General features: G+C 34.6%; 1 protein-coding gene and 1 non-coding gene across 2 annotated transcripts in view; both read right to left on the reverse strand.

Moving 5' to 3' along the window:
* Positions 1–208: 208 nt before the first annotated feature.
* The window catches only part of TRIM24 (tripartite motif containing 24), a 108,307-nt gene continuing 83,051 nt past the window's right edge, over positions 209–25,464 (reverse strand). Inside the window, exons 9-19 of the mRNA XM_063100368.1 lie at positions 23,104–23,372; positions 18,004–18,177; positions 15,193–15,366; positions 11,556–11,691; positions 9,373–9,445; positions 8,159–8,327; positions 5,884–6,212; positions 4,933–5,065; positions 3,767–3,841; positions 2,213–2,362; positions 209–1,350 (exon numbers count right to left, since the gene is read on the reverse strand). Of these exons, the coding sequence (XP_062956438.1) occupies positions 1,159–1,350; positions 2,213–2,362; positions 3,767–3,841; positions 4,933–5,065; positions 5,884–6,212; positions 8,159–8,327; positions 9,373–9,445; positions 11,556–11,691; positions 15,193–15,366; positions 18,004–18,177; positions 23,104–23,372 (1,874 nt within the window). The 3' untranslated portion in view covers positions 209–1,158. The remainder of the gene's footprint in view (positions 1,351–2,212; positions 2,363–3,766; positions 3,842–4,932; positions 5,066–5,883; positions 6,213–8,158; positions 8,328–9,372; positions 9,446–11,555; positions 11,692–15,192; positions 15,367–18,003; positions 18,178–23,103; positions 23,373–25,464) is intronic.
* On the reverse strand, positions 16,970–17,112 carry LOC134381338 (U4 spliceosomal RNA). The gene has a single exon (XR_010023939.1). It is a non-coding gene; the product is annotated as a U4 spliceosomal RNA (small nuclear RNA).

The following is a 25,464-nucleotide window of genomic DNA, read 5'->3' on the forward strand; positions in this document are numbered from 1 at the left end:
TTATATCTCTATCAGGAGAATGAAAATGAAATTCAGAACTAAGTCAGATCAAAGATTAAATTTGAGGTTCTGACTCCTCAAAAAAACAACCCAGGAAATAGATGCTTCAGAAAAACATAACATTTTTCCTATAATTCCCCCCAACTGTCTGCTCCCAAATCCCACAACACATTTTCATTCCAAAGACAGATGAAAACCACAAAAACTGGACCCTTTCAGGGGAACTTATATTTAATGCCCAACAGAGTATATGTTAAAGAAACCTCACATCAAATACGGTGTACACTGCTGTATTTTACAGTTTAGGTAGCTTCACTAAAGCCATACTGCAAACGATGAGGCTTGTTATAGAAGGATCACCTGCACAGTTAAAAAACAACCAACCAACCACATACAGACACACAGCAAAACCAAATGTGTACACTTATTTCCTTCAGTGGAAGAAGTTGAAAATCTAGATCTAGAAATGTATGAAAAATGGCCTTGAAAACCTGCTATACAGAACATTTCTATAGACAAGATAAAAACAAAAACAAAAATCAACCATTTGTTTTCCTGATTTTTCTTTAATACAGTTTCCATCTTACATGATATACTATTAGGTGCCTTCTTAATAGCATCTAATCTACCCTTTTCTTGCCCGGGTTGGTATCCTCTTGTCACCACTCATGTTTGCAAGTACTGCTCTTAGGTGCAGTACACTTCTATCTTAATATTACCCATAATTAATGGGTAGTGGTATTAATTTTCTAAAAGTGGATTAATTCACACATTCAAACCACATTTCAACTTAGAGTTCATACAAAGTCTATTTCCCTTCTATAGTAGCTATTGCTACAAACTGTGGTTTTGAAATCCAAGAAGTGGGAAAAATGTCTGTTTACTTCACTGTTGATGCTTCTTTCTTCTTTTCTACCATCTTTTCCTTCCCTCCTTCCTTTCATTTCCTTTCTTCCTCTTTGAGTTCTTTTCTTAATGATAAGAGGTTAAAGAAATGGGTTATTAAGAAAATCGAAGTCCAGTAAACATCAAAAACTGAGTGGTCACAAACTCTTTGTGGTGATGTTAAATTACTGACAAATGTTTTTTGAAAACAAACAAACAAAAACTCTAAAAACCAGCACATGCCAACGGCATTCCTTATTTAAGCAACTGGCATTACTCGATGCTTTTGAGGCGTTTCTTCCGGGGCTGTACAAAGTCATCATCTGAATCATCACTATATTTATTATCTTCTGATTCATTACGAAATTCTAGTTTAGGAAACCTTTTTTCTGGATAAAGATTCTTTAGAAGTTCTTCAAAATAGCTTTCAAGTTTTATACCAGCATTGGCTACTTCTGAATCAGGCTGTTGGATAAAAGTAAAAATATGAATTAAGAAATAAAGATCAACATCTTAGATTAATAAAGTAATACAGGTATATCAAAAAGTTCATGGAAAGATCTGTATTATCTTTTAATTCTATTTTTCCACAAACTTTTTGAAGCAGCCTTGTAAATCTCTTACACTTTTGACTCTCAAGACTATGAATACAAATGAACTGTTTTAGAAAATGTCTATACACAGTCAATGATACAAAATAATAGTCTGCGCTTAGACACAATCTAGAGAAGGTAAACTAAAAAGTAAATAACAGACTGACCTATCTGGATTGTTCTAAAAGGGGCTGATAATAGTAGGACCGGATTACTGAAGATAGGTCAATGAGATACCATAATCACAGGATCATGAAACAAGTATTTTCAGAACAAATTAAATGAAATGTGGTACTCTAGAACGAGTAACAGACATATAGAACAAGCCATCAACGAAAGGCTATGAGTCTGACAGATGTTTAGATGAATTGAGAGATGAAAAAATTTTTAATTAGAGCTACTTGGACCACATCCTTAATATTTCTAGATCAACTAAATCCCAGTACCATATTTCAAAAACAAAGGCAGCAATGACAAAGAATACTTCTAGGTCAGAGAAAAGTATTTTCTAAATTGTCTTCACGTTATCAGTTGTAATTTGCACTTCCACTTACCATATAACAAACCTTTCAACATAATGTGGATAAAGTCTTCCTAATTATCTTTCATTCCCTAGCAGACCTGAAATGTTAGAAATTTGTTCTAGCACAGATATCTCAGTGTCCTCATTTGTTGATAAGCTGTTCGGTTTAAGATTTCTTTCACATGGCTACTGCTTCCCCCCAGCCACTGACCTCATTGAATTCAGCACAGTTTTGAAAGATCAATTTACAATCAGCAACAAAATCTTCAGGCTTTGTGTACATGGAACAATCTTCTTGTAATCTTTTCTTGATGGTTGACAAGTCCATTGGACTTTTAATTATTTTGTAATATTCAGGCACCTTTCAAAATAAATGAGATGTTATAATACAAATAACTAAATTCTACCTGGTCCTAAATAAATTCTATGAGAAGTGGTATAAAATTCACATTGCTCTCATTGCTTTTCTCTGTACTACTTTGCCATTGGTAACGAAAGCCATTCAGCAATATTTACAAGTAAATGTTTTGTGTCACTTTTCCCAAAATTTTTACCAATTATTTTTAATGAAAAAACCTATCTTCACATATTCCCCCTTAGACCTCTATTCTCCCTCTTCATTATTAACCAAAAAGCAATTACTAGAAAAAAGAGTATTACTTCTAGTAGGATTTGACATGTTTTTGCTGCATGCATTATAGCAAGTGGTGAAGAAGAAGGACTTTAAAACTAGGTTTGATCCCCAGTTCTGCTGCTGAACAGCATGATCCTGGGTTAAGTTACTCAATCTGGCTGAACCTTTGTTCATATTCCAAATAAAGATAATCCTGTCAACCTCACAGAAATTTGTAAAGATTAAGTGAGATGATATATATTAAGAAAAAGGGGGCTATTGCTGCTGCTGTTATTATTAATACCTCATATAAAACTAGGTCATGGTTATAAGTAGCACCAATTCTAGGTTAAAATTTTAAGTCTGTACTGGAGTTACAAGCCTCTTTTATTTGACATCTACCCTGCCTCTTTGGGGTACAAAAGGCTTTTCCCTGAAAAGTATTTATTTCCTTTTCCTATCTCAAGTTCTCAAAACCTTTTACCAAGAAAGAAGTTGACTGTTATCAGCTGAATGTATACTCTAAGCTAGGCTTGCATTAACTTATTAAATTTATCAAACTGTAGAAGAAATTTATTAAATTTTTAATGAAATTTTGGAAATCAGAGAATAGAAGAACATATTTTAGGTAGTAGGCCCTTTCCAGCACTCTAAAATTATTCATTGAAGACTCATCAAACTTACAATATGAACCTTCTTTTGAAGTCAATGGTTAATACACACACACATCCCTTCAACTTTTTCTACTGTTAAAGTTTACTTATTATTTGAAGTGTGGACCTATAAATTAAATTAAGTACAGAAAATTTAGGGGGGTCTTTATCCCAAACGGAAAGTTTTTTCCAACAGCGTAGGATATATGTCTAAACCTCCCGAGATACAGACAAGTGACAGAAATCATCCCAAAGAATAGTAGGTAAAACAGGTGAGGTAAGACTACCTGAGAAATGAATAGAAGTTTCTGACCAATTTATTAACATTAAAATGTAGATATTTAGGATCAAAGCATTCAGTATATATTAAGCTTTAAAATTTGGATTAGACATAAGAAACTACTGAAGAAAAAAGGTATAGAAAATAGATTCTCATAAATAAAATTTCTGAAAAATTATTCCACTGTGTAAACATGCACAAAATGACGTTAATACTTACAGTCAGAGGAACAGGGTCTTGAAAAGCCAGGCTCATTTCATGGCAGTATAGAAATAAAAGTAGGCGTTCACACTTCTAAGCACAAATAAATAAATAAAAATTAGAATAAAATATAATAAAACAATGACACCACAGCTTATTTTTGGTAACAATCTCACAGGTCTCAAAGTACCAGAATAAAAATTGAAACCAGACTAGTACAAGAAAAATACTGATTCTTGCGGTTTCCCAATCCTTAACTGACTTACACTGCTTGATGATTTGGGAAGTGTGTGATATTTGAAAGCACTCCCTATAATTAAATAAACAAAAACAATTATCATTAGAAACCCATTTGAAGTCCTTTAACAATAAATTTCCACTTATCACTCCAGTTTGTGTACTGTGAATTATTAATAGTCAATAAAGGAAGAACATATATCTATTAAGAGATCTAGAGGTGGAGCCTTTTCCATGCCGCATCCAGTAGAAAGGCCCTCTTCTCTGCATGTGGATGGCCCCCATCATGTACTCTGCTACTTCTCTGCTTATGAGTTTATCCCAGTCCACAATGGATACTAATGGCAGTGAGGGTCTGTGTCCCTTCTTGCATGACAATGATCATATTAATCATTCTACTAAATAATTAAGCAAAAGAGGGTCTTTAGTAATTAAGTGTTGACTTAGAATCTTTAAAATAATTTAATTATAGTTAAATATATTAGCTGGCTTTGGTGTATAAATCTAGTATCATTAGGTGAAAGAATGGAATTATTTACAAGAGCGTATAAAAAAACCAATCTCCTTGGTGCTAATTCTCAGCAAATTCTGACAAAGAAAACTTATGTGGTAGAAATAAAACAAAACAGAAATTTACTCAAGGTAGACTAAATTTAAAAGCCCAGCTATATAAAGGATATTTCACCTTGATCAAGTACAAAATTTTAAGCTTCTATAAAATATATGTATAGTACTGTGATTGTTTTTAATTAAAAAGGATTATAGTCTGCCTTTAATTAAAATTCCTTTCTGTACCTTTGTTAAAAAAAAATCCTAAAGAAAAAAGAAATCAGTATAAAATTCAATTGAATATAAACTTTTTTGATGAAGGGCACACCTACATTACAATAATGCATCTAACCATAAAACTGTCTAACATTCTAGGTTGGAAATGCCCAAAGACTTACCCTTTTATCTATTGGTGTTAATTTATAAAGGCCTTCATTTTTCTTTTTTTCTGCGTTTTGACTGGGAGCATCACAATCATATTCAACTTCTGGTTTAGATAAGTCTCGGCAGAAAGTGCAAATCCACTCTCCACTGTTGGGGGATAATGTACTTTTGAGTTCCTAATGCATCATTTCTCTCTTCACCATTTCCCTTGCCCACCTCCTCCATGCCATCTATGATACAAATTATTTATCTGGCATGAGTTTTAATCACTGAATATTAACCACATACCTACGAGTATGTGCTCTCACAGCACCATGCTGAGAGAGCAAACAGCAAAACTATAAACAAGGGCCTAAGTGGCTGATATTAAAGTCTGGTTAAGGAAACATGAAATACATACATGAAAAAAAATAGTAAAGCAAATAAGCACACACTAATCTGGGGCTCATGTGGGGCATAACTGGCATTTTTTCCCAAAGGATTCAGGAAAAAGAAAAGCTCTTTTACTATTCTTGCAACTCTAAATGTGAGATTAAATTTAATTTTAAAAAGTACAGTCTTTGAAGAACTGAGATATCAGGGCATTGGCTCTTAATCATCATCTCACAGGATTTGTTTGAGAATTTAATTGGGATATTTGCAAATGAAACAGCTCAATGTCTGGCAAGTAAGATGCAATTAATTGTGGTAGTTGTTCTGTACATGGACCACTGTTCTTATGGTATATAAGTACATTGTACTGTGTACATGGTAACCCCTCATAGTAATTTAAAGAGCCAGTTATTTTTTTCTCTTCATAACAGACTAGTTTTTTTGAGAAAAGCACAGGGAATAGGAGGCAGAGTATGGGAAACCCTAGATTATTGTTTGGGATTTTGAAGCATACATTTGTGCCAGGTGGAATTTTATTTAAGCTCTTCCAAATGTTTTATGTTACAAGAGTAAAGTTTATTGCTGTATCTTACCTTGGAAAATTTGTCAATGTGGGCACATGACAAGAAAGATGGAATACTTTGGGACACTTCTCACAGCATAGGAGTTCTCCTCCGTTTTGACAAACTGCACACCAGTCCTCATTGGGGTCATCCTCTTTCCTTGTCTCTCCAACATGAAGGGGTGACTTCTGGGAGGCATCTAGCCACTCAGACTTTCCATTTGAGGAATTTTCCTGGTGAAGTCCAGGTTGATCTCCTGTACTATCAGGGGCATCTGATCTTAGCACAGTCTCCTCAGAAGCAGAGTTCTGACCGCTGTTTAAGAGCAGGGAGGTGAGTATGCTTCTTGGATAGTTGGTCTGTGATAAAAAGAGAGAACAATATATATATATATATGTGTGTGTGTGTGTGTGTGTGTGTGTGTGTTTTAAAATTGACATTTTTCGTTAGCACTACTGCAATTCTCCACCATATACTTTTCATTGGCACTTGGTTACTTCAAAGGAGTCTGTAAATATGCATGATAACAGAAATTGTTTACAGCTGTGTTAGAGTTTCTAATGGTATAGAAGACATGTACCTCTTCTGAAAAATACCAAATAGGTGATGGCAGTAAGGAGGATGGATAACAGAAGAAAAAGCTTAGAATCTGCTGAGGCTTACAGAAATTTGATAATGAATGGGTAGTGAGAAAGTCAACTGCATGAACTGTAAATATACTTTATTGGAACTGTTAATTCAAATTATACCTAACACACAAAAACTATATCTATAAGACAGATCTAGATTTTCTATTGGAGCCTAGGATGGTGAAAATTTCAAATCAATAACAAAAACTGCTATCTCCTTTGAACATTTAAAAAAATTTTCAAAGTAATAAATGTAGATATAGTTAAAAGTACTCATTCCTTGGAGACAACTATTTTCAAATTTAGCCTTTTCTTCTATTTACCTCCATATTTCTAAAAAAAATGCTTGTACTACAATTTCTTGGATTTCCAATTTTAAACCTCATTTAAAATTGAAAAAAAAAATATTTTACGCATATACATAATCCTTACTATGGAAGATTAGGAGATTAGGTTTTTGCATCCTGACTCTTCCACCCCGTTCTTACACTGATACACACACTCTACCACCACCACCCTATCCTCTTAACATAGTTTTTATTAAGCATTAATTTTTTTAGTTGGTAGAAGCCAGTGTAATTGTTTATGGCCAGTGTCTAATTCCAACTGATCAGTATTTGACTGTACTGATTAAGTATTCTGAAAATCAGTTTTTGGTTAAATGAATTTCAGGTTAATATCTTGATTACTTCACAGTTTTTAGTAATATCTGTATTCAGATGTTTGTTTACACCATTGTGACTATGTAAATACTGTTTACTGCATAACCACAAAATGTACTGACTACATTTCCTTTTTTGTACAACTTTTTGTTTTTACTAAAAGTCAATAATTACCTTATTTTTTTCATTTGTTTATTTTTCTAGGTACATCTCAATGTCATTGTCACAGGCTTATAAGATGCTTCTCATTACTGTCCAAACATTTTTCTCCCCTTAGATACATCCCTATGGAATTCTCTGTCTTCCTGCTACAGACTGTACTGGAGGAGCTGTTGTACTGGGACTACCCTTTTCTTTGCTTCTCTTCTGTGTTAGATCCCATTTCTTGTATCTTATGTCTTCCTCTCTTGGTTTATTTCATTTTTGATTATTCATATTCTCAAATATCTTCCTGAGAATGAGGGCATGGGAATTAATTTTTTTGAGACCTTGCATGCCTGCCTGAAAATGTTTATCTTCATGCATGATTGATAATTTGCCTGGTTAGAATTCTGATTAGAAAATATTTTTCCTCACACTTGCTATTTCTTTATTAGCTTCTAGCTTCTAGTGTTGGGGTTGAGAACTTGATGTGTAATATTTTCTATAAAGTGTTTTTTACTCTGGAAACTTTGAGAATATGCTCTTTCCCCCTGGTATTCCAGAATTTATGATATGCCTTGAATCTTTTTTCATTCTTGGTTCTGATACTTAGTGGGCTCTTTTAATCCAGATGCTCACACCCTTCAGTTACAGAATGTTTTCTTGTATTATTTCTTTGGCAATTTCCCTTCCATGTGTTTTACTCTGTTCTCTCTTTCAAATACCCAGCTTCCTCATTTGAGCCTCCGATTTTTAAAACTTTTCTCTTCTGTTTTCCATCTTTATATTTTTATTTCCTAATAGCTATCTAAAAGTTTCTCTCACCCTATTCCCCCCAATAGGAATACTATTGCAAACCATTGATATAATTACATTTTGAGGCCTAGATTCTTCATCTGATTCTTGTTTTACTATAACAACAGGAAAATCATAATTTTCAGGTGGTCCACTGTTTTCTTGTTTTATTCGGATTGGCTCCAACATCACCACTGGAACTTTGTGGGTAGAATCAGCTCCTGCTGGTTTGCTGGAAGAGCCAGAGCTATAAGTATAAGAGAGAGGGGAAAAACAATCTGAGAATACTATGCTAAATACCTCATAACAAAGTATAACAGTACCTCTCTGGAATAATGCTAAATCTTTACAACAATGATAACTATGTTACATCAGCAATAAATGATGCATGACTAAAGTGCAACTGCAGTATGCCAAAGTTTCATTTATGATTAAAATATTTTACACATTAACCTATCTGAAGAGTTACATATCTGGAAAGATATTTAAATAAATTTAAATAAAACCTGAATTAAAATAAAACTGACTTCAATATTCTGAGGCTCTAAAATCGGGTAACAGATATAGTATCTTAGAACTAGCATCATTTTTAGGCTTTCCATTTCCCTCACTAGTCAGTGGCAAAGAGAACTCTAGGCTCACATTAACAATTTGTTGTCAAAGTGTGAAGACCATTAACTAGAAAATCATTTATTGGTGTTCTGCTATTTAAAGCAGGTAGTAGGAAAGAATCTTTTACAGATAGCCATTATGTTCTCATGGGATTAAAGGCAAACTTTCCCCCCTCAGAGGATGCTTCTTCTCTATGATTAAGAAAGTTAAGAACTGCGTTCACTACAAGCAATTTCAAGCATAATGAAGGGAAGAAGAAAGCAGTAATTGAAAGCAGAATTTCAATAGCTATACATATATTTCTTTTAAAGTAGAATTAACGTTTGGCCATTAGAAAAATCAGAGAACATTAAAATTAGTATGCAATTATTGTTTCTTTTCACTAAGTTTGTGTTTCTGTGTAATGCAGTGTGTTACAACTACTTCACCTTTATTTTTTCTTGCTATTATGCTAATGTCAAACTTCATATTTTCAACATATAGACACATATTTTTCTATCTTTAAAGATAGATTTGTACTTATTCTCTTAACTAATTTATTAAGTTAAAATACAGAATAATTAAATTAAAAAAATTTTAAAAAGTGTTCAAAATATATTGAGTTTCAAAACATGTTGAGCACTGTCAAGATAAATCAAATTAGATTTTATGTGCTAGAGAATATGGTTAAGTCAGTTTACCTTCCTCGGCTCCCAACGCTGGAGGCACTAGGTGAACGTATTGGGGGGTGTACACTAGTCATAGTAACAGGTCCTAAGAAGGGGGAAATCATACACATTCATAAAACGAATGAATAATTATGTATTGAAGTCCTGTTGAATGTGCTCACTTAGCACTACACTGAAACTAGAAACACATAATGGAAATTATATAAAACAATAAGTAGTTGCTGAATTCCCAGCACAGTCTGTTATGTCCTGTTATACTAGCAGGGCTATTCAACCTTAGCACTACTGACTTTGGACCAGTAAATTCTTCATTGCAGGGGATTGTCTGTGCATTATAGGATGTTTGGAAGCAGTCCTAGCCTCTACCAGTTATTAGATGCCAGTAGCATCTCTTCACACCTCCCAGTATGGGGTGTGGCAATCAAAAATATCTCCCAACATTGCCAAGTCTTTCCTGTTAGAGTAACAAGGGTAGGATCTCAGTGAGGACTTTAGTGCCAGTGAAAGCTACAGAAACAAGACAATAAAGAGTGGTAGGGGCTGATATAAAAGAATTCAAGAAAAAACCCCACATAAACAAAATAAGACCAATTAATTGAAGACACTGAAAGACTGAGCATCTCGGACTTGAGGCAATAAACAAAAGACGGGTTTCTGAAAGGCTACCATAAAAATGGTGACTAAGAATCTGTGTATGCTCTGGTGATAGCACAGGTTGGAAGAAGAAAACCTGGAGTAAAAGCAGCCAAGAAAGGAAATAAAACTGCTGCAATAATTTTGGTTTGAATTGATAAAGGCCCAAACTAAATGGTAATAGTGGGAATATAAGAAGCGGGAAATAGAAATTTCAAAGAGAAAAAGTTCTAAAGGGTTTGATGAACAACAGGATAGAGTTGATAAAGTGAAGAGAAAGGAATTCATTTCATTGATTTATCAACTCTGGAGAACTTCTATTCCCCAAGGTCGCAGGCCCCTCCTATAGAGGAAAGTTACTGTTGCTAGTTATACCTATTTTTGGCACCAAAGGGGAAATTGAGACCTCAAGGGGCTGGCTTATGCAAATCCAGACGCTGGGCATGCTCAGTAGAGAAGGGTTAATCTAACCCTGGTAGCCAAGCATGCTTAGTTGAAGAGGGTTTAATCCTTTGAATGACCTTCCACTGGGGGTGCTAAATATCACAGAATATTCTTGGATATGTCTGGTGCATGTGATAGGATTTGACCAATGAACATGCTCCAAAAAGAGATCAACTGAGAATGTGCAAGACTATGTTACATAACTAGGAACCACCCCCTTAACTGAATATGCATTACATAGCAAAACTATAAAAGCTGAATCCGGCAGAAGGCAGGGTTGCTGCTCACTTTCCTGGGGCCAACCCATACTGCACTGGGTGAGGTGTGTTTGCTTTACTTTGTATCAAACTTACTTTCAGCAAGCAGCTGTTCACTTTCTTGAGCCAGTCTGCACTCTGTACTGAATTTTTAAGTGTGTATTTCACATTCTTGTGTTAAACTTGGAGTGGGCCCTGCTCAGTCTCTGGAAATCTGTATCTCCTATTTGTTACATTAAACCTGTTCTCACTTTCTACTGTGACTCTGCTCTTGAATTCTTTCTTGTGGTGGAGTCAAGAACCTTGTAAGAGGACAGGGTTGGTTGAGGCCAGCTACCAGGACTTCCCAGACCCTTCCTCTGGCAACAACAGAGGATGATTAAGAAATTCTACTTTTTCCTTATTTCAGTGAACGGAACGTATTTTGCCAAGGTCTTTAAGATCAGTAATAGAGTGTTTCTCTTTTGGAGGAAATGAGTAGGTATGTTAAAAATTCTTAAACACAAACACCAAACAAACTACCAAAAGAGTGATCTGTCTGTGTATTTTAACTAATACACTTTAACTCTAGGCAAATTACATCCTAAAAGAGACCACACATCACAGGCAACTTATCAGTAAGAAAGTACAATACTAACTTCCTCCTGGGAGTGCTAATGCCTCTAAGTTCTGTTGAAAAGAAAAGGTACAGCAGTTCAACCTTTTGTTTCCCACACTGAGTATATACTCATTTAAAATAGCGCAAAAAACTCAGACATATCTTAATCACCCAACAAAAAAAGGAGAGGAGAAGATTTTTTTATTAGAAGTAGAGCGAAAACTAGGAAAACATTCACAAAAATCAAAAGAAGTCCATTTTACCTGCAAGGCCTGGAGATGGCACTGATGAATTTGGTGACTGGACTGTTCTGTTTGAAGGTGGTCTTGGCTGGCCAGGATCTACACTGGTATCTTTTCTCCCAATATTGTCCAGCATTATAGTACTTGAACAGTCAATCTAATAAGAAAAGAAATTACTTCAGGGCATCCTGATTTGTAAGTTAAAAACCTCTTGAAATTTACAAGAAAACTTCAATAACTTAATTACTATCAAATAATAAAACATATAAACATCACATTTGAGAAGTTCTCATATTTTCCCCATAAACATCCTTGAATAAATTTTTCCTCTTTTTTTTTTTTTTTTGTTCTGTTTTGTTTTTATAGAAACAGTTGATTATACATACATATTTGTGGGGTAAAAAGTTGAATATCAATATCTGTGTACATGTATGATGATCAAGTCAGGATAATTAGTATAGTAATCATTACAAAATGTAATCATTCTTTTTTTTTTTTTTAAAGATGACCGGTAAGGGGATCTTATCCCTTGATTTCGTGTTGTCAGCCCCACGCTCTCCCAAGTGAGTGAACTGGCCATCCCTATATAGGGATCTGAACCCGTGGCCTTGGTGTTATCAGCACCACACTCTCCCAAGTGAGCCACGGGTCGGCCCTAAAACGTAATCATTCTTTCTGACCCTTTACCAATTTCTCCCTAACCCTCCTCCCCCTCCCCTTTTCTCACCTCTAGTAATCATAGTTCTGTTCCTCCTTTTGAAAGTTTGACATATGATTGTGATTGTTGTATTTTTTTTTTTTGGTGGCTGGCCGGTACAGGGATCCAAACCCATGACCTTCAGGTTACCAGAACCATGCTCTACCAAGTGAACTAACCAGCCAGTTGATTGTTATATCTTTTTTTATTTTAACTTCTCAATATACACTGTAGTTGATTTTCATGCCCCTTTACCCGTTCCTCTTTCCCCTCTCCTTCTCTCCCTTCCCATCATATATGTTAACTTGTCTTAACAAGTTCAAGGAACTGTGATTTTGTGTCTTCTTCCCCCTAATATCCTTTATTTGTTTGTATATTTATTTATTTTTAGCTCCCACAAATAAATGAGAACATGTGGTATTTCTCTTTCTGTGCCTGACTTGTTTCACTTAATATAATTTTCTCAAAGTCCATCCATATTGTTGCAAATGGTAGTATTTCATTCTTTTTTATGGCAGAGGAGTATTTCACTGTGTAGATATACCACAGTTTCCTCATCCACTCATCTGATGATGAACATTTGGGCTGGTTCCAACTCTTGGTTATTGTAAATAGTGCATAAACATAGGAGTACAGGTATCCTTTCAGCATGATGATTTCCATTCCTCTGGGTATATTCCCAGCAGTAGAATAGCTGGGTCATATGGTACATCTATCTGCAATTGTTTGAGGAAGCTCCATACCATTTTCCATAAAGGCTGCACCATTTTGCAGTTCCACCAACAGTGTATATGAGAGTTCCTTTTTCTCCGCAACCTTGCCAGCATTTGTCATTCTCATTCTTTTGGCTATTAGCCATCCTACCCGGAATGAGATGGTATCTCACAGTGGTTTTGATTTGCATTTCCTGAATGCTGAGTGACAGTGAGCATTTTTTCATGTGTCTGTTGGCCATTTGTATATCTCCTTTTTCCTCTTCTTAATATACACCTTAGTAAATATACTGAGAACATACTATTTCAGAAGAGAAAGGAGTATAGTCTGTCATTCACTCTTAAATTTTGAAAAATATTTCCTAATTCATTTAAAAAATCACAAAAGGTAGCTATATTAAAAAAAAGAAAGTTGGTGAGAAGAGTAGCACAATTTTACATTTTTGAGAATCTCTTTAATGTCCACAACCAACTTGATTCTTGTATCTGTTGCTGCATTCAATCTGTTGTGATGTGTGGTTCTAGTTGAAGAATATGAAGAAAATCTGGCCTCACATAGGACCTTGTGGACCCTCTGAAAGGGTTGTTAAGGACTCCCAGAAGTCCTTAGCTCACACTTTGAGAACTGATGCTCTGGGTACGCAGTAGATAGATGAGGTAAGTCCATACATAAGACATTCTAGAGCACTAACTTCACTAGGAACATTACTGTTGTTTGGTAGAAAAGAAAATGATCCCTTATAGATTCTTGCTTCATGTATATAAATAACACTGTTTCCCTAACTCGTGGCCAGGCTAAAACAGTGACAAATTTCTAATGCGTTAGAGTTTAATGCTTTACATGCAAATATTCTTTCATGCCTAAATACACAAATTTCCCAATAATGTCTCTGTGATTAAAATCCAGCTCAATTCTCTAACATAGTTCCAAGCCTTTCTCAACCAGGATTCTACAAGAGAATTGAGTCCTACAGCCCTAGGGCATAGAATGTAAAAAAAGGAATTAATTTCTTGCCTATGCATCTAGAATGGGGCTATTTATGAAGCATCTTTGGGAGGACTGAGAAAACTGCCACTCAGATCAGTTTCTTTATTCTGGTCATTCGGATGAGGAATTTCAGTTGAGAAAGGCTGGTAGACACCTGTATGAAGACTGCAGAGGAAAAAGCACGAGAATTTTACTTTCTGTGATTTTTCATTTGGCAGCAGGGCGGAGAGAACACACAGGGTCTTTTATGTTTTAATATCTTTTGGTAATACCTTGGCCAATACTTGAGTATATAAGGTACTAGAATGACTGGATTTGTTAGAACTTAACATAAGGAAAGTGATTTACATTGTGAAGGAATCCTAAAAGCAAAAAAAAAAAAAAAAAAAAAAAAAAGAAGAAGAATGGAAAAAAACTGGGAAAATCAGGCATAGTTTTCCTATGTATCATGTATGCATAAAAAATGAATGTACTCCACCCATTTAAAGTACAAAAAGTTGTAAAAAAAAGAAATGACTCAAGTGAGGTTAACAATGTAACTATTAGGAAATATTAGTTGATCTCAAATTGAAAAACTAAATAATGAAAATAAAATGTTCTTTCACAATTTTATAATTCATTCCTTCCAAATAAAGTGTATAAGATTTTTTTCTTAAGAGCTTTTTAATGCTTGGTTGTGTGTGTGTGCATGAGAGAGTAAGATTACCTAACCCTGTAGGATAAAAAAGCAAAACAAGGAATCAACTTATTGGAAAAGATTTTTTAAAAGGCATATTGACAAAGTTAAGAGTTTGGAATATATTATTTAATATAAAAATAAATCAGAGGTAATTTTGCACTGTTCAGTATGACCTAGCAGAAAATGTTTTGATTTAACTAAATTTCATTCTGACATCTTAATTTCTAGCCTCTTCCTCTAATCTTATTCCTATATATCACATTCCAGCCATTCAACTTTCCATTATGTCTTCCATGTCCTTACCCTCCTTTCCCAGATTAGATTCCATGATCCATCACCATAATCATGCATTTATAAACACCTTTAACTCCAGGGTCTTGAAAGACATTCTGTTGTATGTCCAAGTGTTTATAATCTTTTTATTTTTACTGCTGTTATAATATTTCTAAAGGATAAAAATTAACTTCTAAAAACAACCAACCAACCTATAATCCAACAAACCCATGCCTTCTACCAGATCCAAATTCACTGACAATTTTTGAAAGATTGTTAATAAAAATTTTGTGTATACATGTACTTACATCTGGAAGAGAAGGGAGATTGTAAGAACCTCCCACTGGTGCACTCAAATCAATCATAGGTGAACCAAAAGTCTTTCCATCGTACCCTGCTGCACTAGTAATGGTGGGACTGGAAGGAGTTGAGGACGTGCTGTTGGCCGTTGATGGGGCAGCCTGTCCGCTGCTGATCTGCCACTACAATAGCAAGAAAGGAAGGGAAAAAAGTCTATCTATGAACAGGCCTACAAAATAATGTATCTACCTGATCACTCTTCGAAACACAAAATAAAGTAGAACACGCATCCCGCTATTTGAATTCAATTGTCATTTGAATGGAAAGGAGGTTGGGAGTGCACAGATGTATATAATTTTTATTAATCTTGTCAAAAAATAAAAAAGCATTGATTTTTACTGGAAGACATTTAGCATATACCAGAAAATCACAATACCCAATCTTGGAAAGCTTATGCATACTGGAAAAGAAATATAAACATATATACAGCAACTTCAAGGTAAAGATGGAGGGTTGAAAACACATTTTCTTCTATCCCTACCTAAAACATCTGAAAATAATAAGCCACAGACCACAGCTTTCAGGTTTTTTTTACTCCTTTTTCTTATTTCTCGTAAATGAACAGTTAATTAGACCTCAGTAAACATCTGAGGAGTCCTGTCATTCATGTTAGAGGCTGAGATAAACACATTAATTAAGATAATGCTAGGCATGCTGAAATATACAGAGATGAAAAATGATGCAGGTCTGCAATTTACCTCAAAACCTATCAAAAAATAAGATGTCTTAATGGACAAACAAAAGGATGGATAGATAAATGGATATGTGGAAAATATGTGAAAAGGCAAGTAGAACAAAATGTTTCCTATACAATTCTCTCAATTTTTGTTATGTTTGAAAACATTCACAATAAAACACTGTGGGAAAGGAAAGCAGCTAAGAGGTATTTCAATATATACAGGGGAAAAATTTTCCCAAACTATCTATGGATGATAGCATCTGAAACATTTTAATTTTGAAAAATCTAATTGATATGCTCCATTATAAAAATTACATACAGAAACACATGAGGTTTAATGTGAATGTCACCTTCAACAACTACCAACCCTTCCTTATCTGCCTCCCACCTTCCCCCTGCCCAAAAAAATCACCCCTCCCTTCTCCTTTCTCAAGAATTATCACAGTCACAGTTGGTGGATATCTTTCCAGGTTTTTTGGATGTATATGAGATTAAAAAAACAAAAAACCCAAACAAAAATGAGATAAAATCTCACCAAAATTGACATGTTTTTTTACCAGATAATATACTTAGGAAATCATATATAGATTACTACATTTTCTTAAAATCCACAAAGTATTCCCACTGTGTGAGTATACTTTAATTTGTTAATCTACCAACTAAAACCAATTTCCCACTATATTTTCTTCTAGTTTGTTTATTCACTTATTCATTCATGTTTAGATTTTTGGCTAGCAAATATTTTTAGAATGTCTACCCATTAAAATATAATAAATAGGGCTGTTTGGTTAGCTCAGTTAGTTAGAGCATCGTGTCGTAACACTGAGGTCAAAGGTTTAGATCCCTGTACTGGCCAGCTGCCCCCCAAAATAAATAAATATAATAAATGGGGAAAAGGGAGAGTAAACGTGAGCACCTAGAATGTGTTAAGTGCTTATACATATATATATGTTAGAATTAACTTTCAGTACAACTCTACAAGGTACTCATTTTATTGTTGAAGCAACTGAGATTTAAAAAGAATAAACTTGCACAAAGCCACAAAGTTATTAGGAAAATAAACAGAATTTAAAGTCAAACCACAGCTTGGGCTCTTTTCACCTTACCTCTAATGGAAGATGTTTTCAATTAGCAATAATTATGTTTCAGATAAACCTCATTGGCTATGATATTGTCACTACACAAAGCTTAACTCTAATGGCAAAGTAGAAATAGGTATAAATTTTATTTAAAATAAGTTATTTAAGAAAATTTAATGATGATGATATAGCATAGCCAAACATTATACACACAAACATGCACAGAAACAGAAACACAAAGTGTGTATACTTTTAAAATAAAATTTTCAAATGATTTGATTAAAATGTCATAGACTTATGGAAATACCATCAACTTCTTTGTTTTGGTCTTGGAGAAAAAATTAAACCAAAATCAGTCTACAAGCTTTCAGCTAGAAAGACTGTTGACACAGTTGCTTTGGGAAGATAAAGAACTGATACAGCTTTTACTTTAAGATAATGTAAAATCTAGAAAATATTTTTACCTGAAGACATCAAGAATATAAATAATAAATCATATCAGATTTTATATATAACTTTAAATATTAAACTTAATCAGACATATACGCACTCCATATTGAATGTGCCATAACTAAGTTCGTTTCTAAGAAGCCTCTGTGAAATACTTCAAAGATTAATTTACTGTTCTCTTTTGTGGAACATAACTTGTGCCAGACACTTTCATCTTAGGAAATTTAATGTATTCACCTTAAAGTCATACACACTAGTACTGCAGAAATTAATACCTATGACTCACTGATTTATACTAGGTCTTCACTCCTATATGAGTGGCTTGATTTCTCTCACATATTACAAAGCATCAATACCCTTTCTCTTAGCTTTGTCTCCACAGGTCTGTCTGTAACAAAGTTTCCAACCCACATTTACTTAAAAAAAAAAAAAAAAAAAGGCAAGCTTGCTCTTGCTCTTTGTAACCTATTGCTTAATCTATAAAGTTAATGTGATTTGGAAGTAGTTAGGGAAGCAGAATAAGCAACTGAGGAGAGGAAGTAAATATATACCTGTTTTATGGCTTGTTGAGCCAAGAAAGCCATCTGTAGGGGGTTGGGTTTTATTGCTTGTCGTGGTATATTCTGGTTTGGTGAAAACCTCAGTGGTTGAGGGTGAGGAGGAAGCACTGGTCCATTGGGTTTGGGGCTGTGATTTTGAAAATTTATCAAACGTGGAGGGGGTTGCTAGAAAAAAGAAGTTAAACGAATTCAGTAACAATTATTATCTCCTGAAAGACAAATTATAAAGATCTCTATTTTATAAAACTTTTACAGAAATGCAGAAACTCTACCAGAGATAAATCATTTATTAAGATTACCACAAGGGAATGGGGGTGGGGTGGGGGGTGGATAGACCTCCAGAATTTGTGTAAACAATTAAAATAAAGAGATTTATTAGAAAAGAACCTTGGGAGAGGGGTTCCCAACTAGATTTGTAAAGTAGGTTTTACCAGGATTGGGCCTACGCCATGTTGGGAAGTAGGTTAAAACTTGTCTGGTATCCTTCTAAGTCCTTGATGATTATCTTTTGAAAAGAATTGCCCTCTTCAAACCTCCTTAAATAAAGTGATGGTAGAATAATAATTACTAACATTTACTGAGTAGTTATTAAATGACAGGTACTGCCTTAAGTGTTTCACATGTATTCACTCATGTAATCTTAATCCTACGAGGTAGGAATTATCTCTATTTTACAGATAAGGAAACTAAAGTATAGAGAATTTAAGTAACTTGCCCAGGATTAACAAAGACAGTAAGTAATGGAGCTCAAATCTAAACAAGTAGTCTGGCTCTGAGGTCTGCATTTTTTGCGGGGGGTGGGGGGGGCTGGCCAGTGAGGGGATCCGAACCCTTGACCTTGGTGTTGCAAGGCTGTACTCTAACCTAACCAACTGAGCTAACTGGCCAGCCCAGGTCTGCACTCTTAACTAAAAAACATCATTAATAATGAAAACAGTTGATATTAATAACATATGAAAGTTAACAATGAGTTTTAGATCTTATCGAGCTTTAACTATATATGCTATTCATTTTATATATACTGTGTCATTGAGCCATTTGAAGTAGGTATTATCACCCTTATTTTTCAAATTAGGAAACAAAAGATTAGAAAGCTTACATAACTTGAAAAAAGTCACATAGTTAATAAAAGGTGGCACACCAAGGTTTTAATCCAAATCTAGTAGGCCATATCATTACCAAAACATGTTCTGTTGTTTAGCTGACTGTTGATTAAGATACCAACTAATTACAGCTTAGAGGATGAATCTCTCTAAAAGAAAACAGATTTTGAAAAGAAACCCTCTAAGGACAACATTGGTTTATTACAGGAAGTCTGGGTGAGGGAATCAGAGATGGGGCAAGGGTTAGGAAAGCAAGTCTACTTTGCTCACAAATGCTAGCCCTGGAAATTGAGATCAGAGCTCCAGAAAACCAGCAACCTTATCTGCCAGTCTACTCTTGACTATCTAATTCACTCTACAGTTGGGAATTTATTGCAAAATAAATACTTCTTTTCAGGATATCTTAACTATCTTTTCAGAGAGGGGACTATTTCTTCCCACATTCACAGGGAAACAAACAAATAGGGAATCTATATGTTTGAAGCAGCAACACCTCAAACTTTGACACTGTGAAGGCAGACAGCTATAAAGGGTAGCCCTGCCCTTTTTTTCTTCTTTTTCTCCTCCCATTTTTAGATGTCCTGGGTCAACTTCTTCTCTCTTCCTTCTCTTACAAATTAGTTGGTGCTAAGTTCACCCTCATTAATTTTCAAGAGTGGCTAGCAATTACAGACCCAGTGAAAAACTAGATTTAGATACTGATTCTAGACCAAGTCAAATGCTGTAGGTAAAGAGCAGAAAAACAGTATTAAAGAAAAATAACGGACAGAATCGCAAGATCTTTTAGAAGCATAAGCCTGCAGCCAGAGCATTAGAAACATTTTTTTTTCCTGTAAAAGTATTGTGACTCAAGGGTTTTATGTCATAGAAACACAAATAGAAAATAGTTGGGGAATTATAGTGGAAGTAGTGGAAAACTTAAATGTATCTAAGGGGTAATTTTTAAAAAGCAGAAAAGCACCTAAAATGGGCCTTAAAGGAGAATAAATGTGGTTATGTCTTTTATCACCCTAGTCTCACACCCTCACCCAGAATGATGTTTATACATTGATTCAACCAAAAAAACGACACTTGATGACAGAGCAATGTGGTATACCATGCAAGAAATCAGTAGGACCAGATGTTGATAATGCCATCAAGGAGCTGTTACAGTCTGGTAAGATGTAAGGTGATTTTTTTACCCCTCTCCTGAACTATTATTGTTGATTGAGTTAGTTTTTAAGAATCCTGTGACAGGAGAAGCAACTTGAAAGAATAAGGTTAAGAAGTAGTTATATCCTAAAAGAAATTGCAAAACTAGTGCTATGTGGATTTAATAAAATCATTTAATTTGCAAGATATGGAAGGAAAATAATTGAGAATAATAGAGAATAGAAAAATAATTGAGAGCTTAATCAAACAGATATATAATCATCATCCTTACTTTAAGTAACTCCGTTATTATGAATTTTGATTTTACCATAGGTCAATAGTTCCCATGTGCATAACCATGAAGGATAGCAGGTGTCCTTTTAATATCCATCCACTGCTTACAAAAATTAACGTATACATAGGAGTTACAGTATTGCTGCAGCAGTAAATCTGGTTCAGTAGTGAGAACTATGGCTGTAAATTATGTGTAAAATGATATATGTGAAAATGTTCTGTAAGAAACTTAGATCTGGACACCAGAATTTAATAGAGTATAGTGCTAAATGAACATACAGATGCATAACATCTATCAAGTTTGCACCACTCAGTCATATAACTATCTATTCTACCTCTATAATCACCTAACTCTTTAACCATGCAGATGATATGGTTAATCTTCAGAGGAAGAAGAAACAGGGAAATATAATGTAAGTAATTTTTAAAGGCAGTCCTTTCCATTACCTGTGCATATGGACAAATGTAGAGTACAATCTGCACATACCCACAGAGCCAGAGGCACATCTGCTTATAAACAGGCATTTTTCTATACATGCATGCAAATAAACTGGTAGGAAAGTAAGAACATAGGAGGGCTGGGCAGTGTATAAGTTTAAAGATGACAGCAAATTGATGAGCAAAAAATGTATTTGGTGGGTACTTGGTAGAAAGATAAAAATGAGAGATGAGAGCGTGAAAGAAGGTCAAGGAGTCATCAAGAGAAGACAGAAAAAGCACAGTATGTAAGAAGTAAGGACCACAAGACGTGAAAAGTACTTTATTTCTAATTGGGAAAATTAGGTTGTATAATAGAAACTAAACTGTACATTATACAGATGATGGCACTAAATCCTAGAGACTGAAAATAAGATCAAAAGCAAATTTCTGAAAAATGCAAGTTAAAGGCTCAGAGGTCACTTTTGTTTTGTCACTGCTTATATAAATACCCATTTTCACACAGTATTATTTATAAACTGCCTCAGTTCCTTACTGAAAAGACAGTTAACTCAAAGGATGTTAACTCAATTAATTCATCCTTTTCTGGTTAATAAACTGTTAAATAAAAATTATACCATCTCTCAGACACTTAAAATAAATATCAATACATGAAAATGCTTAGCACTAGGCACTCAAAAAATATTTTCTCTCTCCTCTCCACATTTAGTTTCAGAAAAATTTTAGTACTCTTTGCAGTCTATTTGTAATATGTCATTCTGCCCTCAGTTTCCTTAAAACAATTTCAGTTCTGCCAGGGGCACTCCTGGTATCTAAAGTGAACAGTTTTCTTCCCATGGAACACTCAGAAAAGATCTTTTAAATCACTTGCTACTTACTTTCTGTAAAAACTTGGGTTAAACAAAAGTTTTAAATGAGCGTGCCAATATTCCCCTAGATTTTCCCGTTCTTTGTAATCAAATTACTAGAAAGCCATAAATCTCAAATACATTACCTTAGGCCTTCACAGAAACGATTTAACATAATCAGGATCTACACTGCCCACAACTTTTATTGAGGGTTGAAGTAAGAGTTCTATAAAGACCACCTCTATGCTCTGTAAAATTGCTACAAGAAATATTATGCCATTTAATTGCCTTTTCATCAAGAACCACATTATGTATTCCTCTTAATGCTAGTAAAATACTAGTAAAAACTTTCTCCCTCTAATTAACTCGCATGTTTCCTTTATATTAGATAGTGATATCTATATTATTCCTGTTTCCTTTTTGCTTTGGTGGACAAGAAATTCTGATCTAAGTTTTGTTCTTAAGTATAATGAGAATTCTTAGCATATATCTGCACCCTTTATTTGGCTCTTTTATTAAACCCTGTTCCATTTCATTTTTGTCACTTACTGTAAATCACTTCAAATCCTTTGTAGAAAAAGAAAGTATAATTAATAAATAAATTTAACTAAAAATAACAATTTATATGAATTAGACTTTCTATTACTTACTAAACCTTTACTAAATCTTAGTATGCCCACATCTAAACTGATCAGTACTGTTAAACTATTTGGCAAAAGTATATAAAAGCATATAAAAACTAGATTAAAATTAATAGAATACTTCATATCTAGTAAAAATAAGAATGGTAGATGAAATATTTTGCTCAGAAATAAAGTTTGAAAAAAGGCAGATTTTAATGAACCAAACTCCTGCCTTTGCTATTTCACTTTGCACTAGTTTCTAAGATGTAATACGGTTTTCTAGACACTGCATTCCCACACAGAATGGATTCCTAAAAGTACTCATCATTCTGAAGCACGAATATAAGAATTACAGGTACACAACTTTTCCCATCAATCATAGCCATGGCTTATTTAGAATGTAAATATTTATCCTCTGCTGTAATTTGAAGACAATGAAGAGTAGATGAAAATAGAAGAATCAGCTAAATAAACCACTACATCCTTTTGGACTAGGGCTAAAAACTGGGCATTAAATCAGGGACCTTAATGTAATATTTTTATAAATTCATATATTTAAATCATGGACGATGGATGGCTTGGTTATTTTAAGAGCTGCTGAACACAATTATACTATAATTATCTAAGTTAGGACAGGCCTGCTTCCAAATTTACCTGAAGAGAGATGGAAGGCTGCTGGATGGGCCCCTGCATTCTAGGGTTTGGTAAACCCACAGGTGCTGGCCTCCGTTGCACCTGTTGCCTCTGAGCCATTACCTGTTGCTGCATATGCTGGAGTCGTAACTGAGCTAGGCTGATCTGTGTTGGAAACTTGGATAACTGGTTTGAAGATAAACCACCTGGTGGCTGTGAATTTTGTTCCACGACAGGATTCTGCTTAGGCATTTGTGGTTGACTCTCTTTATCCTCGATTACTAAAGAACCTGAAGAGAAAAGGTTAAGAAATAAAGTTTTCTGACAGCTGGTGAGATATCACATTTTGTAGTGCTATTTTTGCTGAATTTCAGAATTGCCAAGGAACTTTTTGGTTTCAGGACCCCTTTACACTCTTAGAAATAAAGAACCCTGAAAGAGCTTTTGTTTACACAGATTATATCTATAAAATTATGCCATACTAGAAACTAAAAATGAGAATTAAAAAATTCACTCACTAATTCATGTAAATTAACAATAAAGCCACAATAACACATCTTCATGAAAAAAACTATAAAAAATAATTAATGAAAAGTGGCATTGTTTAACGTTTTTGAAAGTCTCTTTAAAGGTCTGATATAATAGTTAAGCTCTGTTTCTGTATTACCTGTCACAATATATCGTTAAATTTATCTGTATTTAACAGATATGTAGTTGGAAAAGGGAAGCCTTTGTAGACCCCTTACAAAGCCTCAGACTGTACTTTGAGAATGGCTGTTGAATATCAAAACAAGAAAACCTGACACTGGTCCTAAAAACAACCAACAAAGTATTTCTGATTCTTTAGTATTAACACTGTGCAGTCTCTCAAGTCTCTTATACCTTTACATTGCATACTTGGTTAGTTCTCTGACAGAGAATATCTTAATTGGTTCACAACTACAGTTTTAGAATTTAAAGATGCTTCTGATAGATCTGATCCAAGCTTGACTTCTTCAACAGGAGAGACTCAAATGTTTCTGATTTACTAAGCATATGCATTCTAAAAATATATAGATAAACATACACATATACCTACCTGTAACAGTGCTTAACACACAGTATTTAATGAATGGTATCTATGTGTATGTGTAAAAGGGAATGTTAGAATACACATAAGGATTTAGAAAGATTGAAAAACTTACACAATGTCATCAAGATATTAACCAAATATCAATCCAGATCAATATTTTTCCTTAGCACTCTAAGTTTCTCCAAAGCCATGGATGAACACGTTTGGGAAAACTGTCTCCTTCCTGGGAGATTTACAATGTAAAATCTCATTGTAAATTAATTACTAGGCTGTAAATTACAGCTCTAAGAAGTCCTACAGTAAAGGATATTATTCAGCTTTATTCTATCAGAAGTTCACAAACTTATTTGACTAGGAGATCCTGTTTCTGTTTTGTTTTTGCTGATGTAGCTTTATCTAAAACTATATCCGTTTTTATGTGTACAGTTTTAAACATAATTCTTAAATGTACCTATAACTACATGTGGGTGTATGTACATTTGTAAGTGATTGGTTTTTGTTTTGCTTGTAGCAGCTGGTCAGTACAAGGATCCGAACTCTTGACCTTGGTGTTATAACACCGTGCTCTAACCAACTGAGCTAACCAGTTAGCTCCTAAGTGATATGTTTATAACTACATATATCCCTACATATATGACCACTTGTGTGAATTTACAATGTGTGATAGGTTTGTTATGGAAAGAACTTGGCGAGGAAACAATTCCAGTCACTCAGAGAGATGGAGAGTCAGGAAGTTTATTACGCTAGTGGGACAGGAACACTAGCAGGACCCAGATGAACTCCTGTTCTGAGATCCTGGGACCCTGAGTGCAGGGAAATCTCTGATTATATACTTTTCTTGAGCAGGCATGCAAGCCTTTTATTGGCCCTGTCTGTATCCAGGAAGAGTCACCCAAGATGGGGGGCTTCATAAAACAGGTGAGGGGCTTCACCAAGCTGGGTTACAAAGACAGGAAATGTGGTTAAGGGGCTTTTGAAACTCGAGCATGTAACTTCTCTGAAACAGGCAAGCAGCAAGGTTTACAGAAGCCAGAGATGCAATCAGCTGTTAACCACTAAACCAACTCTCAGGTGTCTTTCATAAGCAAGCACTTTCCAGCTGCAAAATTAAAACAAAGGGGCTTAGAAAAATCTATTTTTTTGGGTCTACTATAGGTTCAGTACAGATGAATGTTTGGTGACAGAGGGGTGTGGTAAGAGAGTTACTTATAAACATGGTTTGTATTTCTAAAGGTGCTTCTTTTTAGTATAGTGGGAGTGTGTGTGATTCCAGTTGCCTGCTGTGTGCATATACTTCTAAACTGGCTTAT

The sequence above is a fragment of the Cynocephalus volans genome, chromosome 6 (genome assembly GCF_027409185.1).
Source record: "Cynocephalus volans isolate mCynVol1 chromosome 6, mCynVol1.pri, whole genome shotgun sequence".
Classification (NCBI taxonomy): domain Eukaryota; kingdom Metazoa; phylum Chordata; class Mammalia; order Dermoptera; family Cynocephalidae; genus Cynocephalus; species Cynocephalus volans.